This window comes from Triturus cristatus, chromosome 11, assembly GCF_964204655.1.
Source record: "Triturus cristatus chromosome 11, aTriCri1.1, whole genome shotgun sequence".
NCBI lineage: Eukaryota > Metazoa > Chordata > Amphibia > Caudata > Salamandridae > Triturus > Triturus cristatus.
Window position 1 is genome coordinate 990,201,612 of NC_140594.1, and position 20,716 is coordinate 990,222,327.

General features: G+C 41.8%; 1 protein-coding gene and 1 long non-coding RNA gene across 3 annotated transcripts in view; one reads left to right on the forward strand and one right to left on the reverse strand.

The window, feature by feature from the left end:
- LOC146785792 (von Willebrand factor A domain-containing protein 5A-like) overlaps positions 1-20,716 on the reverse strand; it is a 541,765-nt gene that overhangs the window by 331,309 nt on the left and 189,740 nt on the right. Inside the window, exons 11-13 of the mRNA XM_085635057.1 lie at positions 12,368-12,482; positions 10,597-10,755; positions 9,834-9,937 (exon numbers count right to left, since the gene is read on the reverse strand). Coding sequence (XP_085491183.1) covers positions 9,834-9,937; positions 10,597-10,755; positions 12,368-12,482 — 378 coding nt within the window. The remainder of the gene's footprint in view (positions 1-9,833; positions 9,938-10,596; positions 10,756-12,367; positions 12,483-20,716) is intronic.
- The window catches only part of LOC146785793 (uncharacterized), a 258,212-nt gene that overhangs the window by 135,637 nt on the left and 101,859 nt on the right, over positions 1-20,716 (forward strand). The window contains exon 4 of one of the 2 annotated variants that reach the window (XR_014970801.1): positions 3,861-3,942. The exons of the other annotated variant lie outside the window; for it this stretch is intronic. This is a non-coding gene — a long non-coding RNA (uncharacterized LOC146785793). The remainder of the gene's footprint in view (positions 1-3,860; positions 3,943-20,716) is intronic. 2 annotated transcript variants of the gene reach the window in all.

A 20,716-nucleotide genomic window follows, 5' to 3' on the forward strand; every position in this document is an offset into this window, starting at 1 on the left:
TCCATATTGATCTTCACATTGGAGCCAGAGCTTTCATCAGGAGAAAAGATCCCCTATACTTCCTCCGATGCTGGCTCCTCCTGGGCATGTTCCTCACGGAAAATGTTAGGGTGTCATCAACACTTCTGCAAGACATTTGCAACCGACTCCCCCTTCGATCCTGAAGAGTCTTTTTGGACGAAAAAAACTTACATATGCCGCAGTCAGCCTCACAATGGTCCAGGGAAAGATACAAGTCAGACACTAGGTGTTGGTTGGTGTGCCGATATTTCTCATGACAACACAGGCAAAACCTGAAGGGTGAGTGCTCTATCAGAAAGGAATCCTCAATGGAAAATATGTGCACCGTGGAGTAGACCACAGACGGGAGGCGCCCTGGAAGGTGGTTGAGCAAAGCCTGAGCCAACGAAATTTGAAAGCAGTGCACAAGTGGAAAGCGAGACCGAAATAATACCATCAAAGATACTAAAAAGAACAGAAGAGTCGCACTGAACAGAGTCGACACACAGAGCAGGGGCATACACGTCCAAACCCAATGGAGGAGCGAAAACAATCTAACAAAGGAGTCAATGCCCATGCGCAGTATCACCGAGAGGAGGAATCGCTCTGTCTCGTGACTAGAAAGACTTCTTCGAAGAAAAACAACTTGCACAACTCTGGACCTAACACTAGACGGCAGGAATATCCAGAGTATTTCAACAGTCACACATGCCGCCAACCAAGTATTGCTCTTGAAACATGTACTAACCTGACAATATTGATTCTGGTGCTTAAGCATATATAAAAATAATAAAATAAATACAATTTAGAAATTGGTGTGCATCTCCTTATTGAGTCGTGTGCATAATTTGACTATTATGTGTATTTTCAGATGTTGAACACTCCTCTTTGATAAGCCGAAGGTAGCTCGACCACACTATCCCCTAAAAGAGCACCTTGAATTGCTAGAGCACGCCCATGTCCACTCATAAGAGAATACCCGGGCTCTTTGCCTGGAATATCTTGTTTTGTTATACTACATAAATGTTCTCCCACAGACGAGAAAAAAACCTCAAAGACCTGTTGGCACATATAGGTCCGAGGTCAAGACAAGGTAGTAGTGCACCTATACAAAGAACTATAACACCTGTCATGGGGCATTACCCATGCAGCAGCTGTAGTGTCTGATACCTGATAAAAAAAAGAAAACAATCTTTTTCAATAACCAAATGACTTGGCAACTGAAAACGTTACCAACTGCAACACACAAAGGGTGGTACACTTGATACCTTGCCCATGTAACCTACACAATGTGGGTATGACAACCAGAAAGATAAAAACAAGACTATACGAACATCGCAGCAGTTTAAGGTGTGGCTTTGCGACCACTAAGATGTCAACCCATGTACATGGAGAAAAAACATACAACATGGATTACCACAGTGGGTCATCCTAGAACACATACATGAAGTAGTGGATTCCAACTCAAGACTGCTTGAAAGGGAACAATGATTGGTCTTTAGACTCAAAACACATACAGATGGCTTGAATGAAATACTCCGTGGGGCCAATTCACCAGATGAACACTAAACGTCGTGAAAATATAACCAAGGGTCTTTTTCCGTACATCATAGAGCCCATGTCACTGGACCTGGTACAGATACCAGTACATTGACAATATAATCACTTCTAAACCTCACCGTCATTGTTTTCTCAGTACCCTCTATAATCACATGTACATTATGAGTTGGGTTTGGGGAGATGGATGTGGTATGCACCCTATGAACATCAAAACACATACTGTACTGGGTGCCACCCCTCTCTCTCCTTTTAATAACCCCTTTTATAATCCTTTTTTTACCTTTCCAGTTAAGGATACACCTTGGCACATCTAAGATCCCATCATGTGAAACTAACTCCCTTGCCCGTTTTTTCCTATCACAGGTTGAGGGACACCCCCCCCTCCTTTTTCTCATTCTGTGAAGCTTGGATTGCCAACCTTCCGACAGACTAATGGAACCGTATGAGAGGTTCAATTTGAGACAGCCATTTTGTCTTGCCAATGCCCGGTCTAGTTGCTCCGACAACACAAGAAAGCCTTGTTCAGATGCCCGTCTCCTGATTTAATTCTGCGACGTCCCCCACTTGAGTAAGATGGTGTCCCTATTGGTGGAACTAAATCGGTTGGCATGCAGAGGTAGAATTTGGGGTGGTAAGCGCGGCCTTAACTTTATCGCTGGATTCTTTGGGGAACTTAACAATGGTTTTCAGTTCTTTCTGATCATAATAATTAGTTTCCGCAGAGTGTGACTACAAGTTCCTCTGTCCCCCGGAGGTACCACGAGGCATTGTCCAGATGTCTTATATGTATGTGGTGTGTTTACACAAGTGCTCTTCTCCCTTTTTAAAGAAAACTTTACGTACCATTCTGATATAACCATTTGAAACACAGAATGTTTGGCTTATTTAAGGGGTTCCCCTGGGAACCGCACTAGATGTGTTCACATAGAAACTTGATTGCACGTTTATTCACTTGGAGGTGCACACGTAAGAATATTGATGTATTCTAAAACAAAGGAAGGCATGTCCACAAGGGCCACGGCCATATTTTCACAGATTTACTGAATAACTGCCAATCAGGTGAATCACCAACAAGGTGGTGATTGTATATATTTCATTAAGCATGCACGTTTTTGTGCATATAGTATAAAGAGCAGCTGTGCACCCAGGGAATTAGTTTCCCTAGATCTTGATGAAAAGTCAATAGGGACACGACTAGAAACATGTTGATCTTGTAGGAAAGCAGACTCTAAGGGGCATATCAGCAACAACCGGCGATAATTATCGCTAAGCGCACTTAGCGCTAGGATAATTATCGCCGGCTAACGTGGATTTTTATCGCTGAGATAGCGTGCTATTAGCAACGCTTATCTCAAAAGCGATAAAAATCCTAGCGCTAACTGCCAAATGTGAGATTATCGCTGGAAACCCAGCGATAATCTCATGAAGTTTGGCGTTAGCTTGATGATAGGGCCTCACATACTTAGCCATGATATCCACCTTCCATAGGATATCATGGCTAAGTCAGTCCTGAAGCAGGTGTTAGGAAAGTAGCGATAACAGGGGCTATCGCTACTTTTCTTGCCGCTATGCTTCATAGCGTGGGGCTTGATGATAGGAGAAATGTCGCTTAGCGACATTTCTCAAGTCATGTCAGGTCAGGAACGCCCACTTTGCATCTCATTAGAGATGCAAAGCTGGGCGTTAAGAATCTGGGCGCTAATGCAAGGTTTCACGTGATACCGTGACCTTGCTAATTAGGCAATAAAATTCTCGCCGCTTTTTGCTCAAAAACGGACGCAAAAACGGCGATCATTTTATATCGCCTCGTTGCTGATATGCCCCATAATTTCTCCTCTCCTACTTTCCCCCTTTTTAAAACATACTGACTAGGGGTCAGATTAAATTAGTCATACCCACTAGCCAGGTATTTTTCAACTTTACTCTACACTAAAGCCCACACTCCTATTTCTCAAACATTCTCTTTATTATTATACAAAAGGTGTTCCCACATAGTTCATAGGTTGCAGAATGCCTCATTAGGCAGCGGAACGGGATGGACCCGATGATAAAGCTTATCATCAAGGGGCAACCCTGGTGGGCGAGGGTTTCACAAGAAAACTGCTGGTTTCTCCAGTGGAGGGTCAACCTTCTGAACATAACTAGGTTCTAGTTTTTGGTAAAGATTTAACATGAAAGATGAACCTAGCATTTCCTATCATTCTGTCTTGTTTTTGGTACATACTACATAAAGATCCAGCTTGCTACACACAGGTTTAATGCATACTTCAAAAATCAAGGAGCACACTGATCTATTGCAGGCAATGCACCTGATGAATTCGGAAGAGGACAAATTGAGAAGGAGGAGGAAGGACCAAGACTGCAGCAGAAAATACGCATCAGGTACTCATCAGAAGCTAGGGGTGTCCAGATTTGAATCAAACCTGGGGTATCATTGACAGCATGCAAAGAGCATACTGATGAGTCAGGATAATTTGCTTTGAATAGTGAAATATCGCTGTTCTTTCAATATATGCCCCAAACACTATGCAAGCCAATGTATTAGACAGCCTTGCACTCTTGCCTGTGATGGTGGTCCACATGCCATTGATGATGAAAAGAGACTTTAACTGTGTGATGGACAAACTACTGGACAGGTCTAAGCCCTCACAGCAGGGAATAGTGATAGGTACGAAGATAAGGAATCTAAGAGGGTTTATGGACTGCTGGAATTTGACTGATGTGTGTAGGGAGGTGTATTTGAGTGCTAGGAAATACTACCATCTTACCCCATGTAAAATCTTCATACATGACTGTAAATGATCCTCTGCGCATAACCCTTACGTTAAAACCTCAGACATGCTGGTTCATGTAAACAAATAATGGCTAGAATTTTAGTGTACATTTTACTATCAGTGTTGAATAGAGATATTGGGTGGTCATTTTTATGCTCTTTTGGGCCCTTTGCTTCTTTCAGGATAAGAATAATTGTTGCTTCGGTTGCTGTGCTTTTAAGAGTACCTGTGTCTGAGAAGTGGACAAAAAGGTTCTTAAGTGGACAAATTAGGACTGGACCCCAACTACAAAGGAATTAGTCGGAATCCTCAAACAACTCTCAATAAACTTGATGAGCCAATACCTCCCCTAACCAACACCTTCGATTAGATGTCCAAAAGAAAACAAAATCTGGAAAAATACTTGACAAATATATGTTTCCCCAGAAACCTTGATAGAAAATTTTTAAACTACAATAACAAATCTCAAATTGTAATGAAGGACAAACAACATCAATTTTTCTCAACAATATCAGGGTGTCACGATTCACTCCCTCCGCTCTCGTGCCCTCCACCAGGGGGCCTCCTTGTGGGATGTTCCACTATTATAAAAAGCTACTGGACCCTTCCCTCCATGCACATACTGACTTTCAGCTATTTGGATTCTACTTGGAAATGGCCATCCATTCCCAATCCATGCCAGGTTTTGTGGAAGCCAGCCTGCTCATGCTTGAAGCCAGCCTGCTCGTGCCTGAAACAACATTACCTAGAATTCCCTGCTCACTGCTCTGTCTCCACCCCTGCAGGCCAAGAATGGGTGGTGGAATCCAGTTCGCCTGTGGCTGGCTTCTGCTAGCCTGCTCACACCTGATGCATATGATTACTGTGAGCTCTTTTATGCCCCAGCTCCCTTTAGTCCAGCATTGGTCATTGTAGCTGTGTACTGGTGAGACCGACCCTTGTTTCCAGAGCTTTTGATATCCTTGTTTCCAGTGTTTCCTGAGCTTTAGTTATTCCTTGTTCCTGAGCTGCTGCTGTTTTTCCTTCTTCCTGAATTAGTACTGCCTGCAGTGTTACCTTGAGTCCTGAGCCTTAGCATTCCTTGTTCCTGAGCACCAGCAGTTCCCCTTGGTCCTGAACTAGAACTGCCTGTAGTGCTACCTTGGCTCTTGAGCTTTTGCTCAATTCTTGTTCTAGCTCCAGCACAGCCTTCAGTGCTACTTTGTTTTCTGGACTCCGGATTCAGCACTATTCTAGTATACCCTTGTAGCCTTCCCTTCTGTATATCCTTCTCCAGTCCCTGCCTTTCTTCCCATTTCCTTGGTTCTAGTTCCTAGTTTGCTGTCTTTCTATTCTGCTGTCTTGATTCTGTTACCTTGTATGTTTGTTACCTGCTTTCTGCCAAGTGTGCCCTGTGATTTCCTTCCTTTCCTGTTCACCACTCCTCCTTGCTAGCTCCTTGTCTATTGTGCTTGTGTTTAGTTCTACCCCCGTGCTGTAACTGCCTTGCATGTTCCTGTTTGATCACCAGGATCTGTGGGCACAGATGACTACCTAGGTGGTGTTTCTTGTTCACTGTATTGTCTTTGAGTTACATTTATAACATTACCATAAGTATAAGCTCCACAGACCCTGCCTTTGTATGCATATCCTATATGTGGGTATTTTCAGTCAGTATCTGTAACAGCAATTGTGGGTGAGGAACTTACTGAGCTTCAGTCTTAGCATGTGGAGCTCCTGAGTGCTCTGCCCCAAACTTCCCTTTATTGTCAACGTTGTTTCATAAATATGTCTTGCACATTTGTCCTGGGTGTTGTTATTCTGAATGCTAAATCTCCTCATGAGTGCCTGTCTTTTCTGTGTCTTAGCCATCTTGTTCCTTTGTGCAGGCTTCCCCTTTGGATCCCTTTTCTCCTATGACTTCCTGTATGATCCAGGGTAGCGCTGTACTCCTCTTTCTGCATACATTATCTACCCAGTTCCCAGTCCTTGCTCAAGTCCCTGACTGTGTCCTGAAAAGTCCCTGACAAACCCTGACATCAGGGTCTTCCCCTCCCTAAAAAGCCTGTCCCGCAATACGTACTCCTCTACTCTCCTTACTTTGTTTTATCTCCTTACTTTTATGTCTTTTGTTCAGGGTTTTACTCTCTCGTTTTGGACTTCATTGTTAATATTTTGCATGGGGGCTCATATATGTGCCGTAATGTACTTAACCATTATATAACCATGGTATGCCTGTAATGGATATATTACCTAATATTAACTGCCCCTTATCGTTTTTTAATGATGACCTGGTCAACATACAATAACATTTCTTTGAAATGAAAAAATTCAACCATGCTGAATAACTAGGTAAAAAAAATTCAGATCATAACCTCTTGACGTTGGACTCAATGTACATCCCGAATTGGAGGTTATAGGTGGGAGCCCTACATGATGTAGCTTATTGGAATAAAGAAGGGAATCTATTGTCTAATACATTGTCTAATACAGGGTCACTGAGGGATGTACTAATTAAATTGAGATGTTAATGAACGGAACCAGCAATAAAAATCTCATAAGGAGTCTGTAAGGTATTGACTAAAGAAATTGAAAACGAGGTCCATATGGGAATCATCTCCAGGAATCAAACTCCACCATAAAAAAAGGTTCAGTGTGAATTAACATTTGAACGGCTCAGCGCTATTCACTGCTGCACGCATGTTGGCGAACAAACATGAGGTAGAGAAATCTGGATGCCTACTGGCAAATTTAGCAAAGGCAGAGACACAACATACTCCAACAGCGAGCCTGACTGGACAATGGCCCACTCTCAGTCAGCTTTTAAATCAGTGTTTGCTGGGTTATTACTTTGTGCTGTATTACCAATCCATTGATTTAATCAGCTTTACATGAATGGAATGCATCATGTGTCAAATGTCCTATCATACTAGCCACTGGTAAGATCCTTGAGCAGTGATTATGTTCCGTCTGAGTTTTAGGTCGCCTTCATAGATCATCTCGGACCAAGACTGTTTGACATTTATAAATAAGCCAGAAACTAGAATGCATAGCCACATAGAATCAGGGAGGCTATAATGGTAGTTCCACCTAAATATCGTTGCAACACATTGGGTGTCACCTTATATTCGGACTGATTACAAGTAAAGAGCTATTTACAGCACCTGACATATAACGATACCCTGGGGTTCATTATTTATCAGGTGAGATAAAGAGAACACATTAGGAGTTATTCGGGCAATAACATGTAGATTTTGGTGTTTAACACACTTTAATCTGCAAGGTACATACATACTTATTTTCCCTGTTAAATTTCGGCAGGTTTGACCCACCAAAATCTAACAAATGTTGGGTTATCTAACGCATACGATACTTACCACTTACCACTGCCCAACACTATGTGAATCTAAAAGATGAATATGGTCTACAAATAGATGGCAAGTAACATGCTATCTCTTTATATGTGGATGGTATACTCTTGTTCGTGAGGGACCTGGGGACAGGACTGCAGCAATGGTTTTTAAATTGGAGGACTTTGAGGTGGTGTGGGGTCTGTCAATGAGTAAAAGTAGATTCTGTATTTTCCCTTATGGAGTCACTCCTAAACAGATGGGGTGTGACATGACAATTTAGCACTAAAGAGGAGCGAAATTAACCTTTAGGTATATAGGCATACACAAGTGGTAATTGAAGGGAATATCTTACAAACCATATGGTGATAGAGAACCTAATATTCGTATGAAAAAATTACCACCATCAGTGGCAGACAGGGTTGCACCCTCTAAAATTATATATTTACCCGGGTAGCTCTATTATTCCATCAGCATACTGATGGCTTTTCCACACATACTTTTCAGACGACTACAAACAATGCCAGGCGACTGATGGGGAGTGGCAGAGGCAGAACTACAGATTCTGATTATACAAGGTGGATCTAGTGCCCTATTCTTCAAAGCATATTTCTCAGCTGCCCAACTGAAGTGGGTGATGGACTAGCTCACTTTGACTTTTGCAACTGAAACCAGATTCCTCCAGAAGTTATCAATCAGATATTGCAGCCAAATTGTTAGGGACAGTATAACATAAATCCTCATTCCTCAAGCTAATGGTTGGGGGAAAACAGTTACATCTCACTTTTGACCCAGCTCCGACCTCAGGTCAAGTATATGGAACAAGTCAAAAAAACTTTTTCACAGACCTCCACAACGTCACTCAGAATCGTATCGTCGGTCATATGGGGTCTTCTGCAGATCTACGTTTTGCAAAGGCCAACCACATGCATCTTCTAAGGTGAGGGGCTGGGCTCCTTAAATTACAATTTCCTGTTGTGCTATTAATATAGAAAATATTAACCAGATCTAATCATAAAATCTACAATTTGCCTTACCTGGGATAGCAAGGATGGTCGACAAGCGACCCAATATTATCTGTTTTCAGATCCCTGATGCTTGGCCAAATGCAGTGCTCATCGTTTACAGCAGTTAGGTGACATCCTCTCTAAACAAGAAGTCCAGTCTATTATCCGAACTCTTAAATTGTAAGCCAAGGGCTTAGTTCAGGAGCCATTTGCTACATGAACCCATGCACTGATAATATCGCAAAACTGAAACTAGCCAAAAGGACCTCAATTTGTCTCAACACAGAAACAGATTCCATAAATGGGCATGGGAGAGGATGATCAAACCTTTGCAAATACCTGAAGTGAACTACTTTCTATTGTGCACCACTTTGCTGAAAAACATATCTATAAGAGGTAGTTTCCTAGCATCAGGGCCTACATATATCCACACATCTTTTTTTTAGTTGTGCAACATTACTTCCATTCACCAGTTCAAGAACTTCTATTTGAAAACCATGAAGAGTTTTTTTTTTCCTTTTTCTTTTTTTAATTAATTATAACAACTTTATTATCTTCCTAAAATGAAGAGGTCAAGTCCACCTGGGCCTCAAATCAAGGTCAGCAGAAACTTTACAATGTGGATTACAGCACTTACCATATCAAGGGTATCAGTTATTCATCCTGACTCTTCGCAATCAGCTTGTGGAATTCCTCAGGCAGAAAAGCTTCCACAGCACGTTATTTTGCTATGGATTATCTCTTACATTTATTTCAAAGAGTGTTCAATTGAAGTTGCTTACCTTGAGGAAGGAATTCATGCCCGTTCTATCAGAGGTAAGACAGCCTTTGCTCCATTCTTATACAGACTAATGTAGGCAGGCACAAATACCAGCCCAGCCGTTTAACCACTCAGTAAGCTCTATTTTCTGGAAATACACTCATGGTATAATATCCAGCTTGCAGAGAATGTCCAATTGAATGTTTTTGCCTGATCTACTCTTGCAACAAAGCACTGTTCCATGGGTTAGTGCTCACTCTCAACATCAACACTAATTGCCAAAACTGATCGAAACATAATGATTTAACAGAATATTTTTCATTATTTCAGATTTTATTTTCAAAAGGATTTTCAAAATAAACAGAAACATAGTTGGCGAGTGTAATAAACTCTAATACAATACCTGGATTCTTCCTCCAGCTTCAGAGAAAAAGGTAGCTCATTCCTGATGCTCTTGTCCTTGAACGTGTATTCCAAAGAAACTTTAGCAGTGGTTGCTTGATCAATCTACACAATACAAAGAGAGTAAAAGACAGGAGGAGAAAAAGAGGGTAAGTGTGACAAAAATCACACACTAAGCACTAACATCAAGCTCAGATTGAGCTGTTTTCCATGGAACTCTGCCCCAACATTAGTATCAAGATGCTTTACATCAGACGAGAACAAATACACATTTAAATGTGGCAGGGAGTAAAAACTAGCCAGGTAGATGGATTAATTCAGAAATATCAATGAGAAAAAACACATCTCATAAATAGTTGGAATCTGTGGGCATAAATATATTGAAACAAATATCTTTCACACAAACATAAAAGAATTCCTGCAAAAATAAAGGGTAGAAAATGAATAGATGCAGTGTTTCCTTCTGAACCCCACACTTCATCCATCCAAGGTAAAGTCAATGACTGGACTACACTTCAACACACCCTAGAGCCTTTTTCATACTAAGAACATTTTCAATTAAAAGAAGTGGTAGTGTCAATCATGGGGTATACCGTATACTACTATGAAATGTGTCTAGTAACATCTTAATTGATGGGTGAAGGGATTGATGGGACAGTGTGTGGTGGTTGAGGCGCAGAAGTAGCCAGGTATATTGAGGCATATATTTTTCTGCAAGGGTTCAAGAAAAATAAAAGCTGCTGCACAGCTGTCTGTAAACTCACCTTTCCTTTTAACTGTGCATAAAGAATTGACCTCTGACCACTAAAGATGGCATTAGGGAGGTGAGAGAGGAGCACTGACTTTACACCATTTGGAAGCGTCCACTTCAAAGACACATCTTTCACCACAGGCTGTAAAGAACATTTCAAGGTCTGAAGCACCTGCACAAGAGCAAAATAATAATATGTAATTCCTTGAGAGAAGGAATGGAGATTGATTCATGTACTTTTACCTAGAGATACTGTTAGAACAATAAACTAAAATCATTGGGAGAATGAAGACATTATTGTCTGTATAAGTGAAATATTGCAGAGTATCAGTTCAGGGAAGTAGAATGCCTGAGATTGAAGAGGAAAGAAAAAGCAAAAGGTCTAAAAAAAAACACTTTGTCCTATAAATAGATATATAGAGGAAAGAGCATTTCTGGTGTCAAGAGAGGCAAGACTTAGTCTCCATCAAAGGGTCTCAGCTCTTTCTTGCCAGCTGCAAAGCTTATCCCTTAGCAGGACCTGATGGAGGGCTGCAGAGGAGACATCAGCCTAGACATTCACCTGAAGTGATAATATTTGCAAAGGCAACAGACAGGACAGCAAAATATACAAAAACAGTACAGAGAATTGCAGTTTTCAAATCAATGACAGCACAGTCTCTTTAATTAGCCCCAACATCTGCTCTTTTATATGGTCTTGTTACAGCACAATCAATGTTTTTTAAAATCGTTGGTTCAATGAGACAACAGAATATTGTGACAATGTTTTAAAGGTGCCTGAACCCGTAGTCTAGTGCAAGCTACTCCTTTTGACAACGCGGTTTTGAAGACTTTATAAAAACAACGCAATGCATTATTTTTTCTACAAAATATCCTTTGGACTCAAAAGTTACTTAAAAAGTGCATGATTACTCTATTGCAGTGTAAAAATCAAAAGCGGGAAGGAAGAGGGAAATGGAGGTCGTGACTCACCCTCCTCATATATAGTGTCACAATCAAGAGAGTCAACCTCAAGTCATCTAACTTAGACCCACTAGATGGATATAGGGGATAGACCTTTTTCTTAAAGGAACTCTCATTGCTTAATGTTATCCAGTGACAAGCTTCATCACCGACTTCTTCACAAGGGAGCACTTTTTTTAAGGAAAAAGGGTGTAGGATCTATAGAAGGTAATCTATAAAAATGCTTACACGTGTGATCACACTTAAGGTCCAAGGATTGATAATATCTCCAACTAGCCCATTTCCCCCAATTTTTAACCTTGACAGACTGACTTGTGAAACAATACTAATTTTGGGCACCGCCTGACCAATTGTTTTTAGTGGGACTATTAACACAAGAAGAACGAAGTGTCTGAGGTCGGATATTGATATGTATAAACGAATCTTCGAACCAGGCGCGTTCAGCCAATGCTTCTAATTCTCAGGTTATTGGTGCAAATATTCCCACATTTATCATGTTCTTGGAAGGCAATTAAATGTAATCTATCTAAAAAAGTGGAGTTTCAATCCTTAAAATGTCCATTAGATTTAAACTTATTTCATTTTTCTTGGTATTCTTTTTGGCTTGTAGAAGAAAGTAGTAATACCTTCTAGCCATATCAAGCCCAAATAATATTCAAAAGAAAATAAATAACCGAGAGTAAGGGAGGCAGACAGACCAATCAGTGAGTTAGTTGGAAAGAATTTTCAAGATGAAGAGCATGGCTAGATTGTTCACAAAAGATTAAGAGGTCTCTCATATGTCTATCAATATATACCCTCAATAGAAACAGCAATCTCACCTTAGGTTGCATCCTCTCCTTCCCAGTGACAAACTCGCATGTACCGTGACCTGCTAGTGCAATTCCTTTAATTAGAGCAGTAGATGCACCTTCTCCAATCCCAAATGCAAAACATCTGCAAAGCAACAGAAAAAACATAAAATCATCCAAAGAACTGCACATCCATTTAACCCACCTAACATATACCAGACAAAATCATTAGACTGCCTGGCTGTAAGGCCCACCGACATCAAAGGTCTACTTGTTCAGCTGAGTCCACAAATCTTCTGACCATTTACATTATAAGTAATATTGCTCTAAATAAGCATATGATTAGGTTACTATCCAAACATCAATTTCCTAACAACTGATTTCACTTCTATTTTTTTCAAATTGCTCTCCAAAATAGCTCAAAAATTAAGATCAGATCGAGCAAAGGCATAAACATGTAAAAATAGGATCATGGAATCCCTAAGTGAGAGGCAGAATATACAACCACACAAATTACTTATGATAAGCAAGCATTAGCTCAAGCAAACATGGTGGGTGAATATTACAGATATCACAAACAGAAATGGTAACCTAAGTCACGGACAACGTAAACATTTGCATCACCATCCCAACTCTTGAAAATGAATCCTTCACTAAAAACAAACACTAAAAAACTGAATTACAGGTGGGAAAAAGAATGTTTTGGTGCAAATGAAACAGAGTCACACGAGTTCTACTGAGAAGGGCTTAAACAAAGTGGATGAATGGAGCTTTGATCACAAAAGTCTGTATTTTCCACTGTATAAGCTGACGAAGCATGTTTGTTTAACAAAAATGGTGACATAATCATCAACATTGTATTGACATTCTTTAGCACCATCCTGACGGAAATTGATAGAAAACACTGATGTGACATTTTTTGCAAACTTGTAAATCCATGTTAAAAACATTTCAAAATAAACAGCATTCATTTCATTATTGACCCTATAACTCCAGCAGCCAGAGGAGAGTGTTCATCGCAGGATACCCCTTACCAGTACTAAATGTGGTAGTACTACTCCAAGTAAGGGTCAGGCATACAACTGAATTAAAACAAGCTCACATATTTAATGTCGCATCATTATCTGTTCATAATTTATTTAGATCTGAAAGTTCTACATTGCGATGGGACCACATCTGTTTCCTACATAATGCAGACACTGCGTTGAAGCAACACAACCAGGCCTCCAGGGGCAACTTCTCTGCAAAAGAGGAGCATCGCCCCACTGCTTTATAGCAGTGCAAAGGAAAAAAGAAAATGATAATAACGGAGCATTATTATCATTTTATTTTGTATTGCAGTTGTCGCCAGATTAGGGCGGGGCTGGGCTTCCCGCATCACAGGGAGGAGGATTGGCTCCCTTGTTCAACATAACAGAGACAGTCGACCATATCCAACGGATCAAACCTATTAAAGACAGGAATAATGAAATTCCAAACGTTGCTGGCTACTATGGGCTTGTGGGTTGTTTATAGGACATTTGGGGGGAGAATTAAAGTGAAGCCTGTTGGCAACAAATCTAGGTTTGTTAAAGTAATCAAGTGGCTAAAGCGCAATGTTTGTGCTTCGTTCCATCCTATGCCTCTCACCAAACAACAATCTTTGCACAATGTCAGGGTTCCTAATATTGACAATGATCCAGTCCCCAGGCCGATCAACCCTTCCCCTCCAACCCACCAACCCTACGGATCAGATAAATACTGAGAGGGTAAAGTTCATGTTCAAGCTGAACCAGTTCAGACACTTGTTAAATAACTCCTTGTGTGACTCCAGCTGGCCTTCTTGCAGTTCTGGAACACCACACATAACCACTACATAAGGGGAAGATGCAGATGGTAGGTCAATGACTGAGAGTTTTTGGATTCTTCCTTGATTATCCATTCTTTGGTATTCGGTACTGGGATCTATCCGAAGAGCCCGAGTCTCTCACTGGTTTTCACTGGACAGGGAGAGTGGATATTTTTTTGACATTAACACGATTGGTAACAATCACAAGGCAGTGCCACTAGAAGTCCCACAGATCCTACTCAGAATAGGGCTGCTGCCAGGCCCCCCTGTGCCCCTTTGTGTGTAATTCTCCCCTCCTCTCACCTCTTGGGCTTATAGTGGCGGATTAGTACGGGCCTCTTGAGCACGTTTGATGGCTGGTAGATGAGCCTGTGATGGAGGTAGCTCTACAGTCAAGATTTCTTTGACCTTCTCTGATACCTCAGCCAATATTTGTGCCACGAAGTTCCTGCAGGTGCCCCAATGAGAGTCTCCCCTCAACCAGGTTGATTTCTGTTGCCGCTACACCTATTGCCCTATGCAGCATCATATTGATTGATGTCTGTTTGGGGGGCAGCAGCCGGTTGGGGTCCACCATTACATTTCCAGCGTTTGACCTCAATTCTGCCAATAATGTCGTTGAAATATCAGGTTATGATGAATTAAGAGATTTATGACAGCTTGCCAATGAGGATTTGTTAATCCGAGGTGGCTAAGGGTTGCAACACTTGCTCCAGTGATTCCCTACCAAAGAGGAGCAAACAGGGAGGGGGGGGAGGAGACAACAATGCCAGCACAAGATCAGTACAGGAACCAGCAGCAGGCATCAGCAGTGAAGCAGCAATGGAGACAATGGTATAAGCCAAAACTGTAAGCCAACTTACCTCCCCTAGGTCGTTGCTGGATTTGCCAGTTCCACCCACACACAACACAGCGGGCCAATGATGATGTGAATGCACAACATTTAGTAGCAAGTGATGAACCTGGGAAGGATCTGAGATAACTGGGGGACCCACCGCAAAACTTACAGGTAAACGTGGTGATGTTGTGGTGTGTTGTGGCACTCTACACCCTGTAAATCCCCACCCGTCAACTGACCAGCCACGTCCCCCACTGCGCTGCCATACACCTGAGTCCGCTCACTTACGTGAGCGAACCAGGTGCAGTGACGGGAGGTAGGCCGCCAGCAATAAACGAGAATGACACTGACCTTGCTGCTCACAGGGGCATGCAAAATCCGTGGAGAGAACCTACAATGTTACAGCATGTAGTAGCAGTCGGGCTGGTGCTGGGACATATCAACATTTCAGGGCAACAGCCCGACTTTAGCTAGGCTTTGCCATTTTGCCCCCACAAATGCCCCACAACAATCCCGAAGAGTCTTCCCTTTCCGTATACTTACGTGCGCACAGAACCCAGGTTCCAGCAGGACTTGTGGGCGGGCACGAGCACGTTGTGACGGTAGAGGGAGAAACTATAGTCCTTGGAGTCATAAAGCACCACCAGGGACATCTGGTTGCGCTAGACTGGGGTAAATCCAAAGTTCAGGCTTACTGCGATGTAGGGCAGGCCGGCTATAGGACTCATGCAGGTACCGCTGAAAAAGTACCTTGAATGGAGGAATAGTCAAAGACTCGATGAGAGGAGCCGAGGTGGCAACGCTTCGATCCCATGGATGGAGTAAATGTGCTGGTTCCAATCCAGGCAGTCAGTGAGACTGTATCGACGAACCCTTTGGCGATGAAGGCTATGAGTCATCGTCAAGCTGCGCAATCCGTCGTCACGGAGCAGCGCAGTCTGTTGAAGCAATGTCATTCGGCAGCAGCTGAGTCGGCATCGAAGGGAAATGTGTTGGTTCTCATCTGCGCAAAGTGCATGTGTTCTGCTGGATCAGCACAGAAAAAGGCACTTCAAAGGGCCCTGGACTGGATTGACACCACTTGGTAAGGCAGGACTCACAGATGTCCAGGTGCTGTGGCAAGGTTGGAGGAAGTCTATGATGGCCCTGAGACTTCAGAACAGGGGGCAAGCCAGCAAGCCCTTGGAGTCACTTTGGGTGCAAGTAAGATGGGTCCAGTCCTTTTCCTTAGCAGGGTAGAGGGCAGCAGGAAACAGCAAGCACAGCAGAGCAGTAATGCTGTTCTCCCAGAGCAGCAGTTGCACAAAGTGGCAGGCCTTGTAGCAGCACAGCAGTCCTTTCTGGCAGAGTTCTTCAAAGGCCCCGTAGTGTACTGATTTGGTGGAGTCAGAGACCCAGCACTTATTCTCAGTTGTGCCTTTGAAGTGGGAGTGACTTTAAAGAAGGGTCTTTGAAGTGCACAAAGGTCCTTTCTTCCCATCCATGGCTCCAGACTATCAGTAGGGGATATTCAGCCCTTTGTGTGGAAACGGGGCACTGCCTATTTAGGCATAAGTGTAAACCCCTACCTCTCTTCCTGCCCTGGAATAGTCAGAATGTAGATGAGTGCTCGAACACGCCTAACATTACTTTGTTTGTGGCTGTCTAGAGAGAATAAACAAAGTGTAGCTGTTACCATCCCCAGACGTGTAGTGGAGAAAGGCTGCAGGCACACAGAGCTGTAAGAACAGAGAAATGTCCACTTTCAAAAAGTGGTATTTCTAAGATAGTAATGTTAAATCCAACTTTACCAATAAAGAGGATTTATCATTACCATTCCAGAGATATGAAACATGACACTACTCCTTTCTACAAATTCTTTTGTGGAACATACATGGAACACACACCTGACCAAAAATGTACAGTATCTGAAATAATCAGAATAGAAATGTTTGTGTTTTTCTATGTATTTTATCAGAATTAATTAATTCAGATATATCCATTTTCCAAACTTACAAACAATATTCGAAAAAGGCTGTTCATAGGTATATACATATAGTGCTCATGTGACAAAAAGTGCTTAGTGATCAATTTGGTGCAATATGTACACGGTGGTTACAAGAGTTTATATACACGGGGAATGAAGGAGGACAATGTTAAATTTAGGCCAGAGTAACAACCAAGAAACCAACTAACAACAAATGTTTCTTTTTTAAATTGTATGGTCTTGGTAAATCTGTGCCTAGTGATATCATCGATGTTTCAACCCACGGTGTGCTCCCTTCGGTAGTCACTACGGGTTTCACTGGTATCACAGGGATCGCAGGACGGAAGCCTTCATCCCTCACTTTGATCCATTCAAGACGACCTAAGCCATACATTGCCAACATCCCCCTGATCTTTTACCGGGTACTCTAAGCCTGAATTAATCTCTGGCCTATTTAAGTCTGTTACCGAATTCCCCACTCCTCTTCCCCCTTGTCCTGGTGAAGACCCGTAGTGAATACCGAAGGGAGCACACCGTGGGTTGAAATGTCGACGATGGGCTACCTAAGGAGTACCTCAGGGGTGACATGTGATAAAAGGGGAGTTTATAGCTTGGCAAAGGATTTTAAATGCCAAGTCGAAGTGACAGTAAAACTGCATACACAGGCTCCACAGTGACAGGTCTGAGACATGTATAAAGGGCTACGTGTGTGGGTGAAACATTCAGTGCTGCAGTCCCACTAGTAGTATCTAACTTACAGGCCCTGGGTATATGGTATACCACTTTACAAGTGACTTACAAGTAAATTAAATATGCAGAACAGGTGGCTAATTTACCATGTTCGAGCACATACACTTTAGCGTTAGCTTGCAGTGGTAAGTGCTCAGAGTCCTAAAGCTGACAAAAAGAATTCGGCAAAACGAGGAGGATGAAGACAAAACGTTTGGGGTGACCCTTTGGAGAGGGACATTTTCCAACATCAACTTTCAATATAAAGTTACTTGTGTTGAAAACACTCTTGCGCTTAAACCTCCACAAAAAGAACTGTCACTTCATTATGTTTCTACATACTGGGGTGTCTTCACTAAAAATACTGATTTGACCATCCAACCACATTTGCATGTGGTATGTGCATGTATGTTTTCTAGAATGGACTGCTGGAACATCCTGTACCTTAACTTGCCAGACCATACATTAATCAAGTTGCAACAAAAACAGAATTTTACCGTTTGGAATGTGGCACAACTAAAACGTCACAAGCATGTCTCACAAGACACAACTCAACTCTACTGGCACTGTTTAAGCAGATGATCTCTTTCAAAACTCTCTGCCTAATGCATAGCATATGCAAGGACATCAACAAGTCATGCTTAGGAGACAGTTTTTCTTCACCGGAGGGAAACACACCACCAACCACTTGCAGCACCCTACTGGGATACCTTCATATGGAAGGACCTCCCACAAGGAAGAGCTTGCTCAACACACTGGGTACCTTAAAGCATTCCCCCACCACAGTAAGACTTAGCTGCTTCGCTACCCAAAATAGGATGCCCTATTTTTGGGGAAAATACTACCACAAGGGCACCTGGCAATCAACCACAAAATAAATCCTTGCACAATTCCTGATGAGGCCCAAGCAAAGGAACAGAGGGGACTGAAATGAGACAACACTTTATAAAGGAAACCCACCAACTGCAATAGTGATGTTCTCTCAAACCAACTACGGGGTTCAATATAATAAGGACAAATAGAACAGATCCAATTGAATTCCTCCAGATTAATAAATAGGCTTCAGAACTTTGAATCAGGATAGAATAAGACATACTTGTTACTGAATCAAATGAGTAGTTTCAAAATTATTTTTTTTTAAACATTTTTGCAATTATCTTGGATAGATAGTATTGTACATAAAAAAAACTGAACTGTGTGTATATAAAAAACATTTACTGCAAAAGCTAAATATATGTAAGGATTTGGCATGTCAAGAAAGCAATTTATACCTAATAAGGGGAATGACAATCATATAGCACAGTATTGGTAATTTATGTTCCAAGGACTCTTTCTTCCCCTTGAGATTTTTGTGAAATAATTGTAAATTTAACCCTCAAAGAGTACATCTTACTTTATATTGATAAGAGACCGTTTTGGGCACTATTTTCCTGAAAGTAACATTTGCTCTAACGCTAATCTATAATTTGCAACTCGCTTCAAGAGAGCTTGCATTGGAAGGCACTAGGGCACTCTCTTAGCAGCCTGAGCCCTCACTGGTGCAATAATCTCTCTATGGACTTCAGAACTATTCTCTTTCATCTGGCTTTTATACAAACTAAACATTTCTATTCTGCTATTACATCCTGCCATACATTTTCCTCCATTGTTTTTACACTCCTCTCTATATTTTAGTTTTTAGTCTAAAGGACATGTCAAGTTTTGCATTACTCTGACCACCCCATACCCCTACCACAAAAACGTCTCTATGAGATGAACATCATGATTTACACTCAATAAATTAAATCAAAAAAGAAGCACCTGTACCCTTGTCCTAGTAGACCTAAGAAACATATGTTCTCTAAAATAAGGGTCAGAGGGAGGGAAACACTGCATTTAAAGCCAATTCAAAGACACTAAAACCAGCAAGTCAAAATATGCCTCAAAGGGCTCAATAGGATATACAAATCTTCCATCAAGAAGGCAAAAAGTCTCTATAACTCCCAGTGGATTTCAAACACCAAATGTCCAACAAAGGAAATTCTGAAAATTCTCACTGAATTTAGCAACCCGGAGTGCATTCTCACAAAGACCGCCACTCTGAAGCCATGTGTACCGTCACTGCAGAGAGTCTTGTCAAAAAAAGCTGAGATGCTGGTAAAACGCTCCAGAAGGACTTATTGTCAACTCAGACCTACCTCAGGACTATGCCCACCAGCAGGCAACACACCTGTCATTCTTCAATCAACTCAATTCAATAAATGGTTCAAGGTAAAGGATCCAGCGGGCTCATCATCTGACCCTGCCATTTCCCCAAGTCCTTCAATGACATCCTACAAACAGCATTTTTCGTTCTTAAGAGTTCCTGCACGAGACGATCTTTGGCTATCTGACCACATCACCCTTACTCTCTAAGCAATTCACTGGCCAACCAAGACCAGAAATTCCACCTTCAAGGCATTCTGCATTACCCACTAACCCATCCATGGCAAGAAATCATCTTTCATCTGAGGAAACAGGATAAGCACATGCACAGTTTCTCTTATGTTCCTTCACATCATCTCATGTCTAGGCATAGCTAAACCCTTGCACTGATTTCATCTGAGGTGCCTCTACCAGTCATTCCCAGCACCAAATTAATACCAACATAGGATATAGTGTACATTTATATCCTTCCAACCAAATACAACACCATCAGCATTTTATCATTCTCTCTACGGCACACCAAGGTACTAGGACATATAAAAAGATAAGAGCACTAGTCTAGTCATCACGCACATCAAAAGCATATCCCACGTATGCAAAACGAATCTGTGCCTTTCCAGCCTATCACAACCAACCAAGTAATATGCTGCCCATCTGCAATGGGCTAAATTGTCTCTTCACAGGTAAGATGAGCTATATAAAGGGAACCACAATACAAAACGCTACAACTACACCACACAACACCCAAACCAACCCACCCACATGCACACTGACTTTTAAACCTCAGTCCCATGTAATACCAATCAACTATTTAGTAATGCTGCCATCCAATTG